The 24,812-nt window shown below is 45.7% G+C and overlaps 1 protein-coding gene across 11 annotated transcripts in view; it reads right to left on the bottom strand.

The window, feature by feature from the left end:
* Positions 1 to 24,812, bottom strand: part of UNC13B (unc-13 homolog B) — a 250,006-nt gene that overhangs the window by 51,711 nt on the left and 173,483 nt on the right. For all 11 annotated transcript variants that reach the window (XM_089498312.1, XM_089498261.1, XM_089498289.1 and 8 more), the window contains 9 exons: positions 22,967 to 23,136; positions 21,069 to 21,184; positions 17,028 to 17,191; positions 13,751 to 13,901; positions 12,861 to 12,929; positions 8,339 to 8,428; positions 4,715 to 4,849; positions 4,026 to 4,159; positions 1,728 to 1,813 (listed from right to left, as the gene is read on the bottom strand). In XM_089498312.1, coding sequence (XP_089354438.1) covers positions 1,728 to 1,813; positions 4,026 to 4,159; positions 4,715 to 4,849; positions 8,339 to 8,428; positions 12,861 to 12,929; positions 13,751 to 13,901; positions 17,028 to 17,191; positions 21,069 to 21,184; positions 22,967 to 23,136 — 1,115 coding nt within the window. The remainder of the gene's footprint in view (positions 1 to 1,727; positions 1,814 to 4,025; positions 4,160 to 4,714; positions 4,850 to 8,338; positions 8,429 to 12,860; positions 12,930 to 13,750; positions 13,902 to 17,027; positions 17,192 to 21,068; positions 21,185 to 22,966; positions 23,137 to 24,812) is intronic.

Here is a 24,812-nt window from a genome sequence, read left to right as displayed (position 1 = left end):
ACGTGTGCTCCCAGGCAGCTGCTTAAAGCGCAAGACTGAGAGAGGAGCCTTTCTCCAACATTACTTCCCCATCCCCTGAGGAGGAAGATTCTTTTAATTTTGTTTGCTTGTGTTCACAGAGGCACTGAAACCTTTGGAAAAAGCAGGGGGGAAACCTGGCGCATGCATCACTGTCACTAGAGTAGCAAAGAAGTATGAGTGTGTGTGTGTATATGTGTGTAAGCAGCATTTTAAAAAAAGCAACAGAAAAAGAAACACACCTCCCCACATGGGGAGCATGTTAATCCTGCTTGCCTGCACTCACCCCAGAAAGTTGCAAAGAGCCCAGAATTCATATCAAAGCCAGGGAAAGGACTCCTACCCTCTGAGTCCCTCAAGGGAAACTGGGAACTCTCCCTTCTACCTACTTCACTTGTCTTAATCACCCTGGCACAAGTCCTTTAACAATGCCTTGAAGGGTGCCAGATATATAAAAGCAGCACTGTTTTAAATGTTATTGCCAGTGTTATTACATTTCAATCTTGTTGTTGCTGTGTGCCTTCAAATTGTTTCCCACTTGTGGCAACCCTATGGCAAACCTATCCCAGGCTCCAAAACTCAAATCACTACACCATGCTGGCTGTATTTCATTCATCAGTTTGTATATGTTCTAACTATAATCTTACTTGGTGGGAAAGGCAAGGTATAAATAAAGAAGAAGAAAAAGAAAAAGAAAAAGAAAGAAGAAGAAGAAGAAGAAGAAGAAGATGATGATGATGATGATGATGATGATGATGATGATGATGATAGTCATCATCACCATCTCCAGTTAGTAACACCTGGTAGACTGTGGGAAGGGAATGATGATGAAATAAAGATGATGATGATGATGAAGAAGAACATAATATATTTGCTTCTGCATTCTTCGATAACATATAGATTCCAGGGTCTTTTTGCAAAAGAATCAAGGAGGGACAAGCACAGAGATGATGATGGTGATGGTGATGGTGATGATGATTTGTCTGCTTCCACTCTCTTCAATGTCACATAGATCTCAGGGTCTTGTTTCAAGACAATCAAAAAGGGGCATACACAGGAAGAGGTGGCCCACTGCCTGCCTCAGGACTCTGAGACTCCTAGCTTGGACAGGCTGAGCTAGATGCAGGAAGGTGCCAGGTACGTACAGCCAGGAAGAGAAGGAAAAAAAGAGCAGGGAAATCACTCCCACAGAGAACCAAGTCAGCTGCTCCAATGAGCTGCCTGCTAACTGGTATCTCTGAAAGGGCCTGAGAACATCAAATTCTCTTCCAAGAAGCAATAGTGATGCTGAGCAGCTGGCCAAGTCCAGCAAGAGCACAGCTTTTGTGAGACAGGGTTCAGGGACACTGTGAAATCCCTATTGTGTACAAGCCAGAACAGGGGAAGAACACGTTTCTTGTCAAGCAGGCATATGTGATCATTTAGGAAGGGAGACGTTGCTGAATGATGAGAGAAACCCAGCTGCAAATAGCATACCTGGATTCTGAAGGGCAACAGACAGATTTCATTGTCTGGTTGGTGGAAATTCTACTGGAAATTGCCTGGAGATAATAATGTATTAAAAACTACCTACTAAGCCCTATTCCTGGCCCTGGGTAAAGGCAATTATCAGCCAGGAACATTAGCAAGGACTTCAGCAGCACTGCAGACCTTGTCCAGTTCAGAGGACATTTTCACTGGAGAGATGAGGAACAACAAGGCCAACTCACCTTCCATGGCATATTTCATATCCTGAGCAAAGAGATTCCACATGACTTCAGCACTGATCTTTCCAACAGCAAGCTCCTGAGGGAATCTAAAATTGAAGAAAGAAATGGTGTTTAAAGAACATGGGGGGAATTTCGAGAGGCTCTGGGGCCAAGAAGAAACTGCTTCTACCCCCATCCTGCCCCTCACCCCAAGGGCAAGGAAAGTATAAGAAAGCAACGTAGAGATGGCCTCCTTTTCTTCCTCCCACTCCCACCTTGGTTGAAAAAGGCATTGTTAAAAATATTCAGACTCTTCCAAGCAAGTGCAGTGCCTGCTCAGAGGATAGGCAAGCCAGCAGAGATAAGAACAGGGTCCCAGTTTGGTGTGTGGGGGCATGCAGAAGGGAGAGGACAGGAAACAGATAAAATAAACAGAAGGTTAAAAAAACACCAAGTCAGAGAGCCCAGTTGCTGGACATGTTTTGAAGGACCCATGACTTGGTCTAAAATGCCCAACCAGTTTCTCCCAGGAATCTGCTTCAGCCAAAATGAGCAGACAGTTCCAGGCCTCCTCTGCTCTGTGCAGAATTACTTTCTAATTCCTGGAAACATATTCGGGACAGCCATGTTGACCATGCAGCAAAATACAACAAAATCCACAACACAATGATACCTTTATCAGATCAACTAACAAGTACAAAATAGATCATGCAAGGTGAAGTCGAAGGCTTACAGGGACAGAAGCCATAGTTTTTTGTGGGGTTTTCAGGCTATGTGGCCATGTTCTGGGAGAGTTTATTTCTGACATTTTGCCAGCAGCTGTGCTTGGCATCTTCTCTAGAATAAACTCTTCCAGAACATGGCCACATAGCCTGAAAACCCCACAAAAAAACTAGATCATGTAACCTTTCCAAGTTTCACTGGCTTCTTCATCAGGCAAAGAATTTAATTGTACAGGAGAAGAAAAGTGCTGATGTTAAGTAACAGGCCTGCCTTTTGTCTCAGATTTTACTTCTGTTGTAATTACAGAGTCTCGTTAATCCGACCTTCGTTGATCCGATGTTCCAGTTTATCTGACATCGGACTGGTCGGTAGGCGTGGCTTTGAGCCCTGACCACACCCCCAGCACCAGGCTCCAAGCGAGGCGGCAGGCACGGAGCACCAGGCGTCAGCGACCCCGAGCGCCACCCCCACCAGGCCGCAGGCCCCGACCGCCTCTGAGCGCCACCATAGTGATTGCTAGGCTTTTCCTATGACCCTCCGGATTATCCGACTTGTTCGACTATCCGACCTATGGGACCGCCAGTTTACGTCGGATAATCGAGACTCTACTGTACCGATAAAGTCAAGGTTCTTTGCCTAAGAAAGGGGCAGTTAGTCTCACACTAGATGGAACTAGCCTGGCTTTTAGTGGAAGTTATTTTGTTGCTGCTATGCTAATAAATATGAAATGTTATTGCCTGCCTTTTACTGCCCTTTGTCCCTGGTCCCCACATGGGCAAGAAAGGAAGCAGCCCCTGCCTGCATTGAGATCCCTCCAGACTGCCTTAACTGACAACAGAAGTAGCATCTGAGACATAATGAAGGCCTATGACTCCACCACCTTCACTTTTCTTCTCCTGTAGGATTTTTAACACTTTTGCCTGAGGAAGAAACCAATGAAACTTTGAAAGCTTGAATGGTGTGTTTTGTGCTTTTTAGTTGCCCTGATAAAGTTATCACTGTTTGGTGGACTGTGGATTTTGTTGCATTTTCCAGATGCCTGGAAAGTGTCTCATTTCACACCAGAAAAGAAGAGTAGTGCCTCTCTGTTTTCCAGAAAGATCCTTCTCAGAAAGAATGCCCCAGAAGCAGCCCTTAACTCTACCAGCACCTCCGGCCTCTTATGACTTCCGAGGTATAGTTGGCCATGTTTTCTCTTGACCCCTCAGCAACCTTGTGCCTCATGTGCTTCCCACTAGTGTTCGCTCTCCGGCATGCAGAGGCATCCACCTTCAAGGTGCAGACAGACATGAAGGACACGGTGAAGAGAAAGGGCACCCCAGAAGGAGAGCTTGAAGAGGAATTGCTCTCATTGCACTAGACAAGCTGCCTGTCAGATCTCAGACATGCAACATTCCTGTGTGCATGAGTGAGAATGCACAGGAATCCCATCATCCCAATAACAAAGTTATGGTTTAAAGAGACAGGAAAAAGGGAAGGACAGACAGGCAGACAGACAAGATAAATGTTCTGCACATCATGAAAAAAGGGAGAACAAATGGCACAGAGGCTCCTTCTTGCAAGAGGGGCACGCAACAACCCCAGGAGGCTTCTTACTGGTTCAGGACAGGGGCATAAGAGTTCTTGTCCTCCTCAATGATGGACACAATCAGGGTGATGAGCTTAGGCCAGAAGTCCAGGTTCTGGATGCTGGGACCTTGCTCCTCCACTGGCACCTCCTGGGTTTTATTCTGAAGGCAACACAAAAAGCACTCAGCAGAAAGCAATGCCCGCTTCCCTTCTTCCACCCTTCATCACTCCTATCCCCAAAACCCATCCCTATTTGGCATCCATGGTACACTGGGCACTTTTTGTTTATTTGTTAATATAGTTCAACATCTTGCCTTTTTCCCAAGATGGGAAGGAAGGCAGATCTCAACACAGATTTAAAATGAAGTACAGCTAAAAACAAAAAATATATATTTTTGAAAGTTAAGAAATAAATAAATCCCATTTTTTTAAAAAAAAAACACCATTAATTTAAAGCAGAATAAAAGCATTTAAAAACAGCAATAACAATAAAAGCGCAGTATAAGCACCCCATTAAAAGGCCCTTCTGCAGAACCAATTAATATTTGTGAATAACCAAAGCCATCACGTTTCCACTGGCTTGTGCCAAATGGACTACTGTTGCCCTAAACTAGAGAGGCCCTGAGAGGCCTGTGCCTATTATTTGTTAAGATTTAAATTCTGATACTACCCAGCACATGCCAGGTTCACCCAAGCCCCATGTGTCACACACTTACAGGGTCTGTCTGGTATTCACGGCTGTACAGCTCATGGCAATTGTTGAAGATGTATTCATAGGTGGAGTTGAGACAGGCTTTGACACAATCCTTCACCACCTGACTGGCACGAGGTGGGCTTTGCAGTTCCTGAACCTGGGAAAGAAGGCAGAAAAGGAGATGGGAGACCCAGCAGGCAGAAAGAGACTGGACCCCAGATGGCTCCATTAACCATGAAAACCCAGGTCCCATCTACCTTATCTGTGTGAGGCTTTGGCCATCTATAATAAGAGAGTATACATGAAGTAATTCTGCTCCAAGTAATCAATGGCAAAGTAGCAGAAAACCCAACTTGGGCCAAAATATGGCAGCTAGGCTGGTCACCGGCACGTCCAGGGCCAGCCGTATAACACCGGTTTTAAAAAACCTCCATTGGCTGCCCATTCGCTTCCGGGCGCAATATAAGGTGCTGGTGATGACCTATAAAGTCCTAAATGGCTTGGGCCCAGGATACCTGAAGGACCGCCTCGCACCCTCAGAACATCTGGGCAGCAACTCCTTAGGGTTCCCGGGGCGAGGTTATCCTCCACCTCTAGGAGGTCCTTTTCCATCGCTGCCCCGGCCCTTTGGAATATGCTGCCCATAGAGCTCCGCTCAGTTACCTCCCTGGCCCAATTCAAACGGGATTTGAAGACCTACCTGTTTCAAATAGCATTCCCCGATTAAGTCCCTATAGGCCCCCCCGCCGCACAGGCCGCACAGGCAATGGTTTGGCTAACCCGGGGGCTTTTGTTTTTGTTTTTTGTTTTATTTTGTAGTGTGATTTATGTAATTTTGATATGGTTTTAACTTGAATTTTGTGTATTTTTAACTGCTGTAAACCGCCCTGATCTTATGGAAGGGCGGTATACAAATAAAACGTTTATTATTTATTATTATTATTATTAAAACAAAAATCAGCCATCCATTGATTTTTCCTGTAAGACGAACTGTAAATAGCCCCAGGACAGCATACCAGAAGTGCTGACACAAAGGAGGAGAGCATGTGAAGAGGTGTTCTTGGTGGCTGACTGTCATGGCCAGTCACAAGGAGGATTCGGAGGACGACGAGGAGGACTTGGCCCCTCAGGTGCAGGGGGAACCTGAGGCTGAGCCAAGCCCCAGCTCTGCCCTGCCAGGTCCCAACTCTGCTCTCCCAGCTCCTGGAGAGTTGGCTCACCCAAACCCTAGCCCTGTTGTATCACCTCCAGTGGACCCTGTGTCTCAGCAGCCAGGCCTTTCCCTAGCAGAGGTTCCAGGCCTGGGAGACAAAGAGGAGCAAGATACTGAAGTACCTACCTTCAGCCAAAGAAGGACTGAAAGGGCATGCCTTCGGCATTCCCGAAGGTTAGCTGAGAAATGCTCATTAATCACCCAGCAGCTGCAATAAGGATATAAACACCTGGCAGACGCCGAGTCTCTTTGTCAGAGTTTCTCTGCATTCCTTTGGTAAAAGCTGCTTTCTCTGACTCCCTTGGACTTCGTTGCCAGACTCTTTGCTTCCCAGACCTCAGATAGACCTAGACCTCTTGACCTTGTACTGGACTCATTGACTTATTCTCTGCCACTCTTGACCCTGGACTCGACTTGTGGAATTGCCCTCTGGAACCCTGGACTGGCTTTTGGTTTTGCTCTGTCGGACACTGGACTGGTATTGTGCTTTTGGAACTGTTTCTTTGCTGCTGTAAAACCTTGCTTTTGTTTTTTGCGGGTTTTTCAGGCTATGTGGCCACATTCTAGCAGAGTTTCTTTCTGACGTTTCGCCAGCATCTGTGGCTGGCATCTTTTCTGAAGATGCCAGCCACAGATGCTGACAAAACGTCAGAAAGAAACTCTGCTAGAACGTGGCCACATAGCCCGAAAAACCCACAAAAAACTATGGATGCCGGCCATGAAAGCCTTTGACTAAACCTTGCTTTTGTTTACCTTTGCCTGGCACACTCTTATCAGCTGTTCATTGGCAGCTTTCCTGGACACTGACCCACAGGTGCAGCGCACTTTCTCCCCTGGCCCCACATAAGCCTCAAGAGGGTCCACTTGCAGTCCGAGAGAAACCATTCCTTTGAGCAGCAAAGAAGGAATGGTCTCAGATCTCTGGGCTGGGAACGACCTCTCTGCTTGAGCAAGAGAGAACAAAGTAGGCAGTTCTGGCCCAGAGTGATGAGGAGATTGGTACAGGAGAAGGTCGTGCCCTCTAATCAAGTGCATATTTCACCCAGTGGGGCTGCCACCATCACTCACCACTCCCACAGGTCAGGAAGTCTTTCCACCCAGCAAGATGCCACAAGTCAACTCTGAAGATGCTGCAGTTCCCCATGGTGAGCGGCTTCAGCTCACTACTATTCTGGGAATTATGAGGCCATTTCCACATGCGGGTGGCTTACAGTTCCCAGAATTTTTCATCTCTAGTGATCCTGGCAGGGGTTCTGGGAGCTGCACTCCAGCAGCACTTGAGGGGGGGGGGAGGCATGATTCCCACTCCACTCATGTTCCAAGGGACTCTTTGCACTTGCCCAGAGCAGCACACACAGATGGTCTGAGCCTCATGGCTGGCTCCCTCCTTTATTGTTTGGGAATGCCTCTTTGCCCCCAGTGGAGCAGAAGGGTCTGGAAGGAACCTGCAAAGGCCTTTCTGAGAAACCTCTCTAACATGTTTCCATACACACTCATTTATAAAGAGAGCCTGGTTTATCCCAGTCATTTTAAACACAGTTTTCAGAGGGGAGGCAAAATGTTCAGCAGAGTGACTCTCAGCAGGCCTGCACACGGAGACAAATAGCACCCTACAATTGCATTGCTTCAGGCTTTTCCAGCACATTAAACCCACTCAGATGCTGGGCATGGAAAGCTGACCTGACAGCCTAGGTATGGAGATCTGAGGAGTTCGGGAAGCCGGTATGTTTAGACAGCATAAACTTGCCCACCCGCCTGCCTGCCTTTCCTTGCACCAGCAGAGGAGTCGTGCCAGTGAAGCACACACAGTTACAGTTGTCAGAAAGCATCACAGTGCTCGGCTGCAGCCTCCAAGCTGGGAAAGGACAAAGGCAGATTTCACGATCCATCAGCAGCCTGCACTGTGAATAATGGGCTCCTTGTCCTTGAAAAATGAATAGCTTTGTTTCCGGTATTTAATTTTCGTTCCAGAGATATTTACCACAAAAACACAGCATTTAATTAATCGAAGACTGAATGTTTGGCAACAATGTCATCAGGAAGGAAGGAGGCTGTAAGCACCCGGGAAAGCTGATAGCAATGCTGTCAATGAATAACTCAGTAGAGTTGCCCTTTAGTGAAGGGATTTTATTCTCCCAGCAAAGGAAAAAAAACGGAACCGACTGCTGCCTCTTTGTTGAACAAGGAAGGGTAGGCTGAATGGGGCAGAGGCAGGGCCCTCTTTTTCCATCAGGGTTATGAGGAGACCTTTTTTGCTCTTGCCTCTAATTTTACTGGGAGGGATAATCTGGCAGAGGAAGAGACGTGATAGCACTGGGCCTGCTTTCCATGCTGTGCATCAAAAGGGAAGGTTTACGGTGAAAGGTTCTGCCTCAGGGTGCAGGGCTTGCCAGGGAATGGCAAAGTCCCTGGCACATGTGTGTCCATCCCTACCTTCATTCTGAAGAAAGTGATGCTGGTTAGCAGGTCTACTGTCGATTTCAAGTCCTGCAAGCGTTCCCTGCTGCTGGCTGGAAAGTTGTTCTGTGGGCAGGAAAGGAAATGCATGTCCAAAAGGGCAGTGAGGAAAACATACACCCAGGGGAGTGAAGGGGAATGTGAGACCCTGAGGCTCACAGCCCATGTTTGCTGCCCCAGATGGACAATATCACATCACACTGAATGGGGAAGAAAAGGGGCGACAGTCTTGGATACAAGCCATTGCCCACCGCAGCCCCCAACCCAAACATATTTTCCATCCAGATCTATCATTTGCATATGGTATTAAAGACTAGGCAGGTGTGATGAAATCTAATGTCTTGTTCCTGGCCGAAGCTTGTATCCCGCAGCTTGGCACTGCATAACACTGCATAACACTGCTTCCCACAACAGCTCTAGCTGTCAGTACTGTTTCCCAAACTTCTAGTTTAGAATAAATCCTCCTGTGGGACCCAGTGGGTGGGGTACAACCTTGCTAGGGGTTTTTAGTATCTTCTGACTGTTACAGCTTTAAGTGGGACACAGACACCCAAGAGGTTGCCAAGAACATACAAGATCTACCTGAATGGGAAACCAAAACCCAGGGGGTCAATTTAAGGGGATGGAGGATGCCAAGTGCCTCACAACTACACAAACTTATGGAGGTAAACTCTGACACTCACACACACACCCTGCTACATCCATCCTCTCCTGAATGCAATCTCATATGGCAGCAAAGCCAATAATTCAATCCCATTCTGGAAAACAACAAGAGGCACTGACCCAGCCAGATTTCAATATACAAGGCATTATCTGCCTTCAGATCAGGACAGTGAGGTGAAAGAGAAAATAAAGTACCACCATCTTATCATGCTCTTCATAATAGATGTGAATACACCCAGTGTGGGAATACACATGATTCCCTCTGGAAGAAGCGCACAGCCAAAACTCGGCCCCTGCAGAGCTATTCAAAGCAGCTACGTTAAAATCTGGCTGAATATAAGTGACAAGAGAAAGTAAAAAGGGCCAGCAGATTCTTCTGGCCATGCCAGCTTCTGAGACAGTGAGAGTTTCCCTTCTCATTAACATCTCCAGGACAAGAGACACCTTTAATTAATGGCAGACTGTTTTCCTCTCAGCCATCCAAGGTACAACATCAGGAATGCTTCGGGGACAATCAATTAAGAGCCCATTTATGCAACAGAGTCTTATCATTACAAATTAGATCTAATTACATTTTACTGCATCTGACACTAGGCTACTATTTTTGGCAGCAGAATGAACTAACATCTCATCCAAGGATTAACTAATTTTTTCCAATAATGAGCAGCATTATTCTACAATGTGTAATTATACAATTCCCGGAGGGCATTTCCTTGGACTGTTTCTAGCCAACAATGCGAGTGTGTGTAAGTGTGTGTGTGCGCTAACAGAACTCAAAACTGCAAAATGATCACCATGAGCCAAATTGTGAGCTAGACAGTATTCCATCACGCAGCAGGCTTTTGTGTTTGGGCTCAATGGGGAGACATACTTGGGGCACTGGATGCAGGCAGGCTGTTTGTGAACTGATAATAACAGTTGCAGCTGCAGCAGCAACAACAACAACAACATGGTATGAAGCTCACTCACATGAAGGGAGGAAAGCCTTTTAAGAGATGAAAATGATACCTCTCTCCATGCACACAGACTCCTGGAGGAAGAAAACTTTTTTTCCTTATATGCAAGAATGAAAAAGTGGAGATTTGCACCCCCAGCCTTACAGACTGAAGGGCGCTTCCCTTCCTCATTAATTCCAGGAGAAATTAGAAGACCAGGCTTGGTGAATCAAGGTTTCAACTTTACTGAAAGAAATGTGTTTCTGTCCCATGCTGCAACAGAGCAGAATCTGAATGGGGCCCCATGTTCAGCATCTGTATGTTCTAATATAGTATCCTATAAGTTGACAGAGTAATTTTCCATCCAAACAACATTGCTTGCAAATGTTTAGGTTAGCTCTCCAGGCCAGGCGTCTAAACTGGCCTTCTACAGACAGCTTCCATGTAAACAACCCAGTTCTTGTTTCTTGCAATCAGAAAGCCCTTAACACTTTATGATTAAAATAATTTTTATTTACAGCTATTAAAATAATTTTTATTTACAGTGTCTTCAACCAATTCTCATTTACATTTTTAACAATATATATTACCAATTCTATCTCCTCTCCCCACTTCTATCCCCCCACATATATTTCTGTTGATACTTCTACAATCCTTTTACACATTTTAACAGCTCTCTTGTTTTGCCTCCTTCTTGTATTTTTCTTAACCCTTATCTCACTATCTATTAGTCTCTTTCTTCTTTTCAAAGACTGTGTTCTCATGTTATATACATTTTCGAGTTCTCTCTTATATTAATCATTATAGACATTTTAATGCATATTTCCTCATTGTTCCTTATCCTGATTTCATTTCTGAATCTATTTTTTTTAGATTGTAAACCTGAGGGCAGGGAACCGTCCAATTAAAAAGATTGTATGTACAGCGCTGTGTAAATTTACAGCGCTTTATAAAATAAAGGTTAATAATAATAATAATAATTATATATTATCTAACCTAACTCTTAATATTGATATATCCAGAGTTGTCTTTTACTTTTTCCATATTATACATTTTCTTTTGTTCACCTTTTGTTACAATACTCTATAAATGATTCCCATCTTATTTCCTCCTCCTGATTTACATCCTCTTTCAGTAAAATCATCAGATTATCCATTTTTCTAAACTCCATTGATTTAGTTAACCATTCATCAATTTCTGGAATTCTGCTATCTTTCCAGCTCTTTGCCATAGTTATCGTTACTGCAGATATCAAATATAAAATTTATTTCAGGTTTTCCCTTACTTTCGCTTCCTCTATCATATTTAATAAACACTTTATGGGTGGGGTGAGGTGGAGTGGAGCCACAACCAAATATTCTGGGTGCAATTCACAGACCATGTCCTCTTAGAATCACAGAATCACAGAGTTGGAAGAGCACTCAAGGGGCATCCAGTCCAACCCTATTCTGCCATGCAGGAACCTACAATCCAGTCCCTCCCTGTGACAGATGGCCATCCTCTGTTTAAAGACCTCCAAAGAAGGTGACTCCACCATATTTTGAGGCAACGTCTTCCACTGTTGAACAGCTCTTACTATAAGGAAGTTCCTCCTAAGGTTGAGGTGGAATCTCTTTTTCTGTAGCTTGCATCTACTGTTCCATGTTCTAGTCTCTGGACCAGCAGAAAACAAGCTTGCTCCATCCTCAATATGACATCCCTTCTAATATTTAAAATGGGCCTTCGTATCACCTGTTAAACCTTCTCTTCTCCAGGTTAAACATACCCAGCTCCCTAAATTGCTCCTCATAGGGCATGGTTCCCAGATCTTAGCATGGGTGCATCCATATTGGATTCTTCGGTGCACTAACTAGGTAGAATTCCAAGGCATAGCTGTGTTAGTCTGGAAAATCAGTATGCAAAAGGATTTTGTGGCTACGCTGTATGCAAAAGGATCTTTGAGACCAGCTGAAAGAGAGATGTTGGTAGGATGAGCTTTCGTAGACTTGAGCCTATTTTGTTAGATGCACAAGGAAGTAGGCTCATGTCTACAAAAGCTCATGCTACCAATTTCTCTCTTTCTGTTAGCCTCAAAAGTGCTACAACATCCGTTTGCATACTGGGGCTCATGAGTAGGAGGAAGCAGAAAAGTCCCTCCTCTTCCCCACCCTAAGCTGTCTGAATGGACCTTATTAGCCTGGCAAGGACCTCAGAGCTTCTTTGCCAGCAGAATTTTCAAGAAACCCACACTGACTCAGCACAAGGACACTGGCATCTATTCTCACATTTCAGAATGAATCCACCTGCCTCCACAGAATGTCTTTTTTTTTTTTTTTTTTTTTTTTGAGATGGAGAAAGAACCAAAGGTAAAGGGGAAATTACTCCCTCCCCCAAAAAACTACCCTTGGTGTCCATCAGTCTCTCTCTTGAGCCATGGCTTTTTGAAAATCACCCAGAGAAAAAGGAGCAGGGCTGCACTTAAGAATGTCTCTCCCCCATTCACAGCTAAGCACCTCTGATTTTTGAAAGTGTGCAAGATCAGGCCTGGAAAGTCCTTGGGTGGGGGCCACCAGGAGGCAAGGCTAGAGAGGACAATCTTGCCTGAAACCAAGGAAAGACATAGCTGCTGCCATTCAAAATTGGCCACACTGATCTAGAGGAACTCCCAAGGACCTGGCCCAGTCCAAGGTGATCTTCATGAGCTCCCTTACCACCTGAGCCGGGATGCTCCTAGTTCATGTTTCCCATCAGCCTCAAGCACATACCAAGTGGCCTTTGACCAGCCGCACTCACGATGAAAATAAGCAAGCCAGCCTCATGTACAGACTGACAGGGAGAACGTGTGTGGAGCATCCTGACAGCTCTCAAGATTTTAAGAGATCCTATGAAAAGCCCCAGTGCTTGCCCCCATTAGCACTCACCCGGTACATGGAGAGGTCAATGCGGAGGGAATTGTGCAGCTGGTCCAGGAGTTTCACAAACCTCTCTTTCTGTTTGCCACAGGAAAAGGAACAGAAGAGAAGAGATTAAACCTCAGGGGAGCTTCAAAAATTGCCTGACCTATTTCTAGGGTTAAGTTGAATTGGGGAAGGTCTCTCTGAGAAATAAAGGCACCCAACCAAAAGAATCATTACTTTCTGCATCTTCTGGGAACACCTGTGGCAGTGAAGAAGCCTCCATCTTACGAAGTGGCAACAGACCTGTCCCAACTATGTGCAACTTGATCCTCCACTAGTGGACACTCTCCCAGTAAAAGCACTTTATCCCCTCGACACAAGGGGAATACTGATCTTGCAGGGGAAAATACTAGGTGTGCCCTCATTTATATACACCACCCTTGTACATGAAGAAAACAACTCTCATGGAGACTTCATTCCAGTACAGTGAAAAACATCTAGCAGCTTTGTTTGGAAGACCCTGTAGTCCCTGGAGATCTAGGAGATCTGGTTTTCTCAATACCCGTTTTCAGGGACTGCATCACCTCCAAGCAGGAAAGTGATGCTGAGAAGGCTCTTTGGTTTGGTTTTCCTATTTAAATCACTGAGCAGCACCATATAAGGAATTCTCAGCCTATTACAGTCATAGCCAGACACTGTAGCAAAGTTCGGACATGGTAGACCACTGGTGTCTCTAGAGAAAACATCTCTGTCAGCACCAAGCAGCTCACATAAGCCAGGAACAACCTGATTTCTCCTGACTCAAAGAGCTGCAAAATGGGACAGTGCTTCTTTGTGGCTCTAAACAGAACAACTGGCTCCATGAAAAGAAGAGGCGGGAGGACAGCAGATGCCACTACTGCAAGATCACTCACCCCAAAGTTGGAAGCAGAGAAGCGATCTGAGGCCGAGACATTGGTGGAGGCGGTGGTGTGGGCATAGTAAGCATTGATGTTTGCCAGCAAGGTGCTCATCACGGCTGGCACACCAGGGCACATGTACTTGGAGGAGAGACAAGCAAAGTGCCTGCGGGGGCAGAAGAAACCACAGCCATCAGGTGTTGGAGGGGGGACACATATTGGGAACGCTCCAATTTATCTCAGGGAAAGATGTAAGGAGATGGCCGCTTTAGTAAAAACATCCCTAGCCATACAAGCATCAGAATCTGAGTTCTCTGTGCAGAATTTATTCAAGAACACAGGCAAGGGCTAACTGAAGGCTATTTAGTTGATTGTTCCCCTTCTCCAAATTCTCAAGCTCATGCAAAAAATTCACAAGAGACCAGGCAGTAACAGACATGTTACAAGCTGAGAACAGAAATAGCTCCTCACCCCACCCCACCCCATACCTGCAAAAGAAAGGTCTCTGATTGACATAAACAAATGGTCCACACTGAAGGGAGAGGAAGGAAAGCCTGACTCTGTCTAACCTGAAGAAAATTCCATCCTGGACCCACAGCATGGCCACAAGCCAGACCTGAAGCATGTACCGAGTCCCACCTGCTGCTGAATCACCCCAAAACAGACTAACAGCAGGAGTAAATTCATCCACTGCACATCCTGAATGCAGCTGGGATGAAACCTGATAGTCCCAATGCAACAAAAATAGGTCCAAAGTTTATGTATGTGTGTGTCATGAATGAGGGGACCATCACTCACTGCCCCCCCCCCCCAGCCCAGCAAGCCACAGTGTGATGTATAACAACCCAACTCAAGCCTCTTATGCACTGTCCTATGAACTCTCCTGGGAACCCAAGATGCTAAACTGAGGCTGTCGTACTTTGGCCACATCATGAGAAGGCACAATTCATTAGAAAAGACAATGATACTGGGGAAAGTGGAGGGAAGTAGAAAGAGAAGAAGACCACACGCCAGATGGATAGACTCAATTAGAGAGACTATGGCGGGATACAAACCGCCGCTTTGCAGCGCTTCCCCACCGGCGCCATTTGCTCTGCGCGGGAGCTGCAGCAGCCAAACCGCGCGGCTCCCGCGCGGAGCAAAAAAGAAGCTCCATTTCGGAGCTTCTTCTTGCGGCGCACTGATGACGTCGCGAAGCGCCGCTGGCGCATTCACAATGTCATAGGCGCCGCGACACGTCTGGACGCTATGCGTCCAGTACGTAAAGATGGCGGCGCCCATGTGGAAGGGGCGCCGCCATCTTGTACGTATTGTATACGTACTAGGGTTAGGGGGGTGCAGAAGCACCGCCCCTTCCTAACCCTAGTACGTATACAATACGTACTATATGGTGGTGTGTATCCCGCCTATGATTCTGAGTCTACAGGACCTGAGCAGAGAGGCAGAGGATAGTGGGGCCTGAAGTCATCTCATTTACAGGGTCACCATGAACTGCAGTTGATTTGAAGGCAGTTGACAACAACAGAGAGGGACACAGGTAATGAAGCAGCCCCTGAAAACTTCCTGCTGGATATGGATTCTCAATGCCAACTATTCAGAGCCAGGTGCCCAGGTGTGAGTGATGATGGGTACTGTAGTCCAAGAGGTCTCTCCCTCTCCCCAGTAAGCCACCGGGGTTCAGGGGCTGCCCTGCTCTGCCTCAGGCCCTTCTGCTCCTGCTGGGCCTCTTCTTCCTCCATCTGCAGAAGGAGCCCCACCTCTTCTCCCCTTCGCTCTTCCCCTCCAGCATTTCCCCCATCCTGCCCGCCACGGGTGCCAATGCTCAAAGCCTTACCCAGCCTCTCCTCTTTGTTGCCGGATCTCTCTTAATTAGCAAGGGCTCCTCTCCCGTCACGTTTTGTAACGCAGAGCCCCTTTCAAGCACAGTTTTTCCTTATTTATAACCATTTTTGCTTTGATTGTTTATTTTAATCATCTCACAAGCACAAGTGCTGATGGAATAATTTTGGGGACTGTGGGGTTTTTCCCCCTTATCTTTTCCCCTTTGCACTTTAATGAGAGCAATTAAATGAGAAAATGCAAATGAGACCATTTCCTTCCTGAGGAAGGCAGGATTTGCCCAAAGGAGTTAAGAAGCTCTCTGGGCCTCCCAAGACATGCTGGGATCCTGCAGCAGCAACAGGAGCTGATGTGGTGATAGGGGGAGGCAGTACAAAATGCTGCCTGTTGGCATCCCAACTCTTCCCTCCTTCTCCTCTCTGGGCCAAAAACACAGTGAAAAGGTGAGCCAGAGAGGGTAGAAAACTTCCGCCTCGTACAGGGAACAACAAGGGCTGAGTGAAAGGAACTGGCTCAGGTCCAACTACCTGAAGGACCGTATCTCCCTAACTAAGCCATCCAGGGCCCTACAATCTTCACTTCACACAGCCTTTCTCTTGGTCCCACTACCTTCCCAGGCATGTTTGGTGGGAACACAAGAGAGAGATTTCTTGGTGGCTGCTCCCAGGCTTTGGAACCGCTTTCGGGGGAAAGCTGGGAAGGCTCCCTCCTTGCTCTCCTTCCACTAACAGGTGGAAACTTGGCTGGATTTTAGAAACTGCTGCAAGGGCTTTTAATACTGCTCTGACTTTTTAATGTACAGCGGACCCTTGTTATCCGCTGGGGTTTGGTTCCAAGATTCCCCGTGGATAACAAAATCCGTGGATGCTCAAGTCCCATTAAATATAATGACATAGCAAAATGGTGTCCCTTATAAAAAATGGAAAATCAAGGTTTGATATTTGAAATTTATACTTTTTTTTAACATTTTCAAACTGTGGATGCTTGAATCCGTGTATAAAAAATCCTTGTATAAGCAGGGCCGGCTGTATTAGTTTTTAAAAGTTTTGATTGTATGAATAGTTTAATTGAATTTTAACAGTAACTTTTTGTATGTACATTTGTGTTTTTATATGCATGTGCTTTACTTTTTGTAAACCACATTGAGTCCCAGGTTGGGGAAAAGGTGGGTTATACACCTTCATCCCCACCACCATCATCATACCAGCTTTGGAACAAGAGTCTCCATCATTCACAACCATGTACACTTTTGGGAAGAAAGAAACAGATAAAACAACAGCACTGTTTTTGAACAGTGGATCTAGCATGTCTCCTATCCCAGAAGCCTCTCCTATGCAACCTCCTGGTTTTCCCTCAGACTGCCTTCCATGGTATCACGTGCCACATGCATGCCGCTCTAACCCGCAAACTCAGGGGGGCTCAGGGGAGGTTTTGGAATAAGGCAGGGACTCACGTCATGGCCTGATAAATAGATTCAATGCCGTAACGCATGGCAAACTCGTCCACGATCTCTTGTCCTGTCTCATCGAAGTAGACTTTCCAGGCATCGTCCCCCTTGGCTTCTGGGATCTTCACCACGCCGTTTCCCTGGACATCTGTCAGGTGGTGGAAGAGGTTCTAGAACAGAAAGGGAGCGTCAACCCTGAAGAGGCCAAAGCTCAGCCGAGGAAGGGGCTCCTCCGTCCCTCTCAAGCACAGCCTCATTCAGCTTGACCCAGCAGACAGTGGGACACACTGCAGCAGTTTATAGTCCATTTCTCATTGATGGCTGATGTAGGTGGCCTCAAGCAAGGAAAACACAATGGCAGCTGTGGGAGGCTAGAGGGCTGCACTATCTCTCCGGCAGACCTTGGAGCAACAGCAAGTGACCAGTAGTAACTTCCTGGTTTACAAAAAGGGACAAAAGTGTGGCCAAAAATGACCCCAAGGTTCCTTTGGGAGCACTTGGGGAGCATTTTGGGGCACTCGGGGCTGCACTTTGTCCACCTCTAACTAAAATGTATATCCTGGTAAATAAAGTGTATGCTTGCTTTAGCATGGGACTTGTAGTGGCTGCTTTAAGCTGTAACATGGAGCATTCCTCTTTGGCCTTGCCATTCTCCCAATTAGACATTTGCTTTTTTGGGGTGAAAGATGGTCAAAGAATGGCCAAGAGATAGATAATCAGCCAGTTTCTCATGGGACTGGCATCTAGGAACCCTATTGAGCTTACATTCCACTTATCATTGTGTTCTGGAATTCAATTGTGTTTTATATTTTAACATGTTGTACTCCACCTCAAGCCTTGAGCAGAGGTAGGAATCATCATCATCATCATCATCATCATCATCATCATCATCATCATCATCATCAGACATCTTAGCTACCACCATGCTATATGCTGAAAAAGTTATGATGCAGTGTCCTACTTTATGCTGAGAGAGTAGATAGGCCTTTTCAGAAATAATACCTGACGCTAATCACTTAGGAAAGCCTTTTTTGGTGCATGTAAACAAATATGTTATAAATTGTAGTCCAAATCTCATTGGTGGTGTTCAAGGCAGATTGTTCAAGGCAGGAAAGAAAAGGCCTCTATGCGCTGTTAAAAAAAATTGAAAAGAGATTTTTGCCTTCTTGTAAGTAACCTGGATCTGACTTTACCACTTTCCTGGGATTTCCAAACTCCAAGATCAAGGGCCAGAGAATACATAAAACATGTAGGCAATGCTACTTGCTGGCCATCTTTCTTCCTTACACTGCTCTGAAATACCTGCACTGCATTCTGACAGTGTTCTCTTTGTTCATTCATATCCCTCCAAAATTTGAATCCCCACTCTGCCATGAAGATACTTTTTAAAATCTTTTCTTTTATCTGTTATATTTTTAATGCTTTAAAACTGTTTTGTACTTCAGTGCCATTTTTAATATGTATGAATCAATGTTTTATTGAATTAGTCTAAGACCATTTCAAATTGCCATTTTTAACATGTTCATTCAATTGCTTTTAAACTGAGTCTGTGTGGTGGGTCTTCTTTTTTTTTAGTATATTCTCTTTTATATGTGTTGTAAACTGATTTGGTTCATACACTGAGATGAAAGGTGGGATAGAAATTAAATAAATATATAAACATAAAACAAAGTTTTCACTGGGCGACCTTGGGCCAGCTACTCTTCTTCAACTCAAAGGGTGCGTTCCCACTATGATTTAAAGTGAATCGCTGATCAGAGTATATGACCGTCGTTCCCATTGGAAACTGGCTCCGATCCTACTTTGATCAATTTCTGTTGTGATAAATGCAATAAAGCTGTTTTTTTCAAGACACTAGTTTCCTAGCAGTTCTTTTGAAAAGAATCGACTCCGAAGCGTGTTCAACAAGTAGGAACGACGGATCCGAATCGCATCATTCTGGAAGGGAGGGACAAATGGCAGAGCGGTGTTTACCATCCCACCTCAGTTTTTGGTAGATCTAACATTCCCCTCCCCTTTCAGCGCTGCCTTTGTGTGTGTGGTGTGACCTATGGGTGCGTGATTTTTTTTAAAAAATAAAATTGATAGACGATTCGATTCATTGATTTTACAACTGCTTGCCTCACTGATTGCAAGTAGTTGCAAAATCAATGAATTGAATCTTCTAGCAATTTATTATTGCTGCCTGGGCTGCCGCGTATGTCACTGATGACGCACAGATGATTGACGTGCATTTTGAAGTGGCGCAAACTAGTGGGGACGACAGTCGTGCCAAAAAAGAAGCAGTTTCCCACTTTCACAGTGGGAATGACGGACCTTTTGGAATCAATTTACCAACAAGGAGCAAAGGCAAATCACAAACTGGTTTAAATGTAAGTGGAAATGAGCCCAAGAGAGATAATGATAAGCAGTGCCCAGGATATGGAATCATATGCTTCTTTCTCCATTTGACCAGCCACATTCAGCACAGCAGCAACCCTCAAGTGAGCTGTTTTCTTTGACCCTCCACTTCCCATTGCACTCCTGCCAGAAGCAACAATGAATCCCTGACTGGGAGAGAAGACAATGGCACCCCCTGTTCTCCTACTCTGATAGTCAGACATGGATAGAGAAAATCATTGCCCCATGCCACTGCAAACCTTCCACCCCATCCCATGCTTCAGCTGCCTGAGATCTAGAGATACCCACCACTGAGATGTTTTAAGCACCATACTGTTAAGTACCAAATGCTTGGAGCACATGACAGAAATAATAAACACCACATCTAACAAACCTGAAAATATTTCTGTACCTGGAAATTAAGTTTTCAAAGTTCCGCACTAAACAGGGAAAAAAAATATTCCAGCTTTTCCAAGCTGTTTTTAACTCCTTTGCAAGTATTATTTTTAAAACCACACCTGGATACTGTAATCCAACCAAAGAAAGTTTGCTAGGCTCTGCCTTCAACAGTACCATAGCTGCACCAGAGCGGCCCTGCAGCAACAGGGAGCCAAGAATACAGAGATGTGTGTAATTTTCAAGACAGCACACTTGCTCTGAGATTCCTCCTCTCTGCCCTGAGAACTGAGGAAGAGAATCCAGGCCCTAAGATCCGGGAACCTACCAGTGTCCAGCATGAAATGGGCTTTCTCTGGAGCAAAGCCCAGAAAGAATCCCCAGTTCCTAAGGAACCCATCTCTTGGATGGGATAATCAAAAATGTAGGTGGCAGAGGCTGGGGAAGGAGTTCAGGAAGCTTGGATAATGGTGATTTAGCTAGGTTTTAATCACTTGCTAACTTCTGTGAATGCTGCCATGGTTAAGCAAAGGGATTTCCTTCCATCCTTCCCCACAGACCACAAATCAGTTCTGAACTCCCAGCCTTCTTGGACTGAGCAGGGACAATTTTCATCTGCTCCTCAGCTCCAGGAGTGAACAGGCCAACAATTCATGTGTGTATGTGTGTATGCCTGCACACACAGAAGCCTTTACCAAGCCCATTTCTACAATTACAAAGCTGGCAATATATGAAGTGGGTCCAGGCCAACTTGTCACAACTTCTTGAGCTCTCTGAGCACCTATCTTTCCACATTCATAAGGAGCAAAATTATACCTGCTCAAAAAAGCAAAGAAGCTGGGGATTTTAACCAGATCCCTCAGCCTGCTCTATGGAAGCCAGTGCCGGCGTCGCCTGTAGGCCATGTAATGGTTGCTGCTTGTTTGAGTCACAGCAACAGCTCAGTGCAGCCATTACATTCAGAGGCCCACATGCCCAGCCTTCTTTGGCAGTCAGACAAGAGGCAGGAAAACACTCCAGGTACCAGACTGCAAATCTATCCTGTGGGCACTACAGCAATATTTGGACTAAAATGTATACCTGTAGCCTATCCCAATTTCTCTTCCCATTTCTCTTGAAGTCACAATGCCAGGTGGGGTGTAATGTGGTGAGAATTCAAGCTAAGATTATCAGAGTCAGAGGAATCATCATGTGAGAAGCAGATTTCACAGCATGGTGTTTCTTTTCACGACAGGCAGAAAGGCTGGATTACTGGCTCCTGCTGCAGCCTACCTCATGAAGGCACGTGTACTGGACATGGTAGGGAGCCACCTTCTCTTCCCCTTTTATCTCCACGTTGATCTGCAGGCGGATGGCCCCCGACACAGCAGACTTGTCCGTCCTTTTTTCTAGAAGAAGAAATCAATGTGCTGAAGATATGAACCTCTCTCCTCATGGGACAAATTAAGTCAAGCAAACCCACCTTTTCTCTCCTTCTTTTAAAAGACCACCCTGGATCACAGTAGGACAATCTCTCTTTGACTCAACACAACCAAGCACTGCTTTCCTTCTACAACAGGGGACCATTCTAGCAAGAGGAGCCTGAGGATTGAATGCACTCAGGGCCCTGGAATGGCTCAGCAAAAAGCTGTGGGGACACCTCAGGAGGGAGGTTTGATTCCTTAGTGGGTACAAGCAGCCTTCCTTGTCAAATTTTGCAGTTCCTGGACCTGGGGAGCAATGCACGTGAAAAGCGAGAAGCCCATCCATCTGAAGGATTGCCTGGAAAGGCTTCCCTGTCCTTCTGGTCCCTTCTGGAAGAACTGTGGCAGGAAAGCAGAGCCGAGCCTGAACAATTCTTGTTGGCAAACAGGCCCACCCCCAAATTCAGGTGCCATCTATCTGGAGTCATGAAGGAGAAGGGAGGGTGCTCCTCTCCTCTCCTCTCTTCAGAAGCCAGACTCTCTACCAAATATTGCTCCTTTGTTGAGAAAGGAAGCAATGAGAAACAGAAGGGTCAGGGCATGACTTGTGCCCACACAAAACACTCTCCTGTGTGATTATTTGCTGCAGTTGTTCCCTTGCCTGTCTGCATGGTAAGAAGGAAAGGCCTAGTTCGCCTGAGTTCAGGTGGAGACTCAATTGCGTCCATGCTCAGGTGGTAGCAGATGCAGGTACCAGAGGTTAGGGCAGTAGTCAAAACCACTGGATCCTCCAGGACTGCACAGAGTAAATCTGTCCCTGCATTCTCACTGAAGTGATGAAAACCTGACCTTCCCTTTGCAAAGCAAAACTCCTGGTTAAACTTACTAAATACATGGTTCAATCAAACCTCCTTCCAAAAACCATCCAAAGCAGCACAGGTGGGGAAAGAAGCTACCTGTTAGGTGTGTTTAAGATTGTGCCATTATAGTAGGGGTGTCTGACTATGGAAAAACAATACAGGAAGCATCTCACATGAGTAGCACAAAGACCAAGGGGCTGAACAGACCAAAACAAGCCTCAATAATCCAACTATGAAAAGTGAAATTCTTAAACAAACTGCTTAGGACTGCACCTCACCAGCCATTGAAGCAATTCTAAGCTGGGACTGAGGTTGAGTCTGTTGAAGAAGAAAAGCATTCCCCTTTCCTACTTGAACCCTTGCCCGCCAACCAATGAGCCCCAAGACAAGCCTGTCAGGTCTGCCAATGGGCCTCATGTGAGGTGGCCTCATGGGCTAAGTGGGTAGACTGAGGTTGCTCCAATCAACCACCCACCCATTCCATTCCTGGTGTGTTTCTTTCTTCTTCTTCTTTTTTATAAATTTTATTCACTAAAAAAAGAACAATAATCAAATTCTACCATATATAAAGTTCCTAGTGTGTTTCTGGAGTAAAATAGTAGCCTTCTCTGACTACAAACTACTCTCGTCTGATATTCTCCGTCTTTATTGGTATCTCTGTCAGACTCCTTCATTTTCTCCACATAGGATGATTTGGAGACCTATTAATGTGAAGAACTTATTTGTAAAGATGAGACCATAATAGGTGAAGTCTTGCTCCTGCTTCCCCCACCAATGTCTTCACCAGGGTCATTGCTCTCTGGTTTAAAAACGAACGATCCTCAGCTTTCCAAAACCAGGCTATGATCCTTCATAGCTCCTGTCTACCTCAAGTGAAAGAAGCATCGGCTGGAATTCCAGAACTCACCGAGGTTGTACCAGACATCCATCTCCCCACTCAGGGTCCGCACTTCGATTATGGTCTGCCCTAGGAAGTCATCGGACTCTCGTTTCAGCCTCTGCTTCACCCGGGACTTGATGTCATCATCCTCATCCCAGACCCGCACTTTGATGCGATCGGAGGAATTATGGCACTCACTGCAAAAAGGATGGGAAGAGGGAGAGTCAGGAGCAAAAAGCTAAACTCTTAATCTAGCCATCTTCAAATGCCTGAAGGAACATGATATAGAAGATGTAGCAAGTTTCTTTTCTGCTGCTCCAGAGACAAGAATATGAACCAATGGAAAAAGATAAGAAAAAGGATTCCACCTAAACATTATGAAGAACTTCATGACTATAAGAGCAGACTGACTGTGTAATAGACTGTCTTGGAGGGTGGTGGAGTCTCATTCTTTGGAGGCCTTTAGACAGAGGTTGGACAGAAGGCATCTTTCAGGAGTTCTCTAGCTATGTGTTCCTGTGTGGTATGGGGCTGGATTAGATGAACCTCAAGCTCCCTTCCAACTCTATAATTCTATGTTGAAGATGGAGCCAACTCATTTTCAGATGTTCCAGAGACAAGAACATGAACCAATGGATTAAGAACAGATTCCATCTAAACATCAGGAAGAACTTCATGGTGGTAAGAGCTGTTAGACAATGACACAGCCTTCCTCAGGTAATGGTTTGTCTCCTTCGCAGAAGGCTCAGGAGCCAACAGTATCAAATGCCCACACTCCTTGCAGGGGCTCAGAAAGGGCAAGCGACGGAGAGGATGGCACAAAATGCTGCCCAGGGATACATACAATGGGAGCCATGACTCATCATAATGAACCCTGGCAACGACCTGGCCTCCTCCAGAGGAAAAAAGCATGGCCTGAACCGGGGCACGATGCCCATGCAGGCAGCTTTGGAATTTAGTCTTTTTAAAGAATAGATAATCTGTTGCCAGGCAACCAGGAGAATATGAAGAAAAGGGAAGAAATGGGTCAGGAGCGAGAGAGCCATGGGGCTTCGTCAATCAGAGCAGTGGCAGGGATGTGGCATTTCCCCACGCCTCCCTCACGTATCCGCCTGCATTTGGCCTTCTGTTGCCGCTTATTGTGATTTGGGGCTCATTAACTGGCACCTTTTAAACTCCTGCCAATTTGCACAAAAAATGTTACGGCTCAGAGCACACTAAATGGGAATCACTTCTCCTGGTGAGCCAGGCAGGGTGAGAGTCCAGAGACATCTCTGCCACTGAGATCTACTTGGCAATAGAGATCCTTTTGGATTCATGCACCCCTGTCTCCTGGCCCTCCTAATGTTGTGTCACAGCTCCCTTGGCACTTTCTGCCAGGACAACATGGCAACCTCCCACCATATCTCCTTCCAGCTTCTTTGGAAATGGTATTTCCCACACTAAATATTTGTTCATGGGGAAGAGACTGAAAGCTCACACACAACACACAAACATACCGTGCTTCGTAGCAGCTCTGCTCACTTAAGGTGAGAATTTAGTAAAAAGTGCAACCACTATGAGTGGGCTGCAAGTTGTTAGGGCTTTGGGAGCTGCAAAAAACACCCTTGTTTTGGTCCCATCACCTTCAAAAGTAAGACTATTGACGGCCACGGGAAAATGGCACTCCCTTTCCAAGGAGGTGATGCGAACACTTTCTTTATTGCCCCTTGCCAGCAGGCAAAGACCCTGCTGTTCGGAAAAGGCCTTCAGGCAACTACTTATTGCAGCCACTGCCTTGAAGGGATTTTTGTGCTCAACTTCTGGTACTTTACTGCTTGTTCATTATCTGAGTGGCATTCTTAAAGTCTTTAAATTGATATTTACTAGTATG

The sequence above is a fragment of the Sceloporus occidentalis genome, unplaced genomic scaffold, assembly GCF_023333645.1.
Source record: "Sceloporus occidentalis isolate IW3139 unplaced genomic scaffold, rSceOcc1.0.p SCAF_1, whole genome shotgun sequence".
NCBI classification, from domain to species: Eukaryota; Metazoa; Chordata; class Lepidosauria; order Squamata; family Phrynosomatidae; genus Sceloporus; species Sceloporus occidentalis.
Note: the sequence above shows the minus strand (reverse complement) of the source record. Positions and strands in the feature narration are given on the sequence as shown.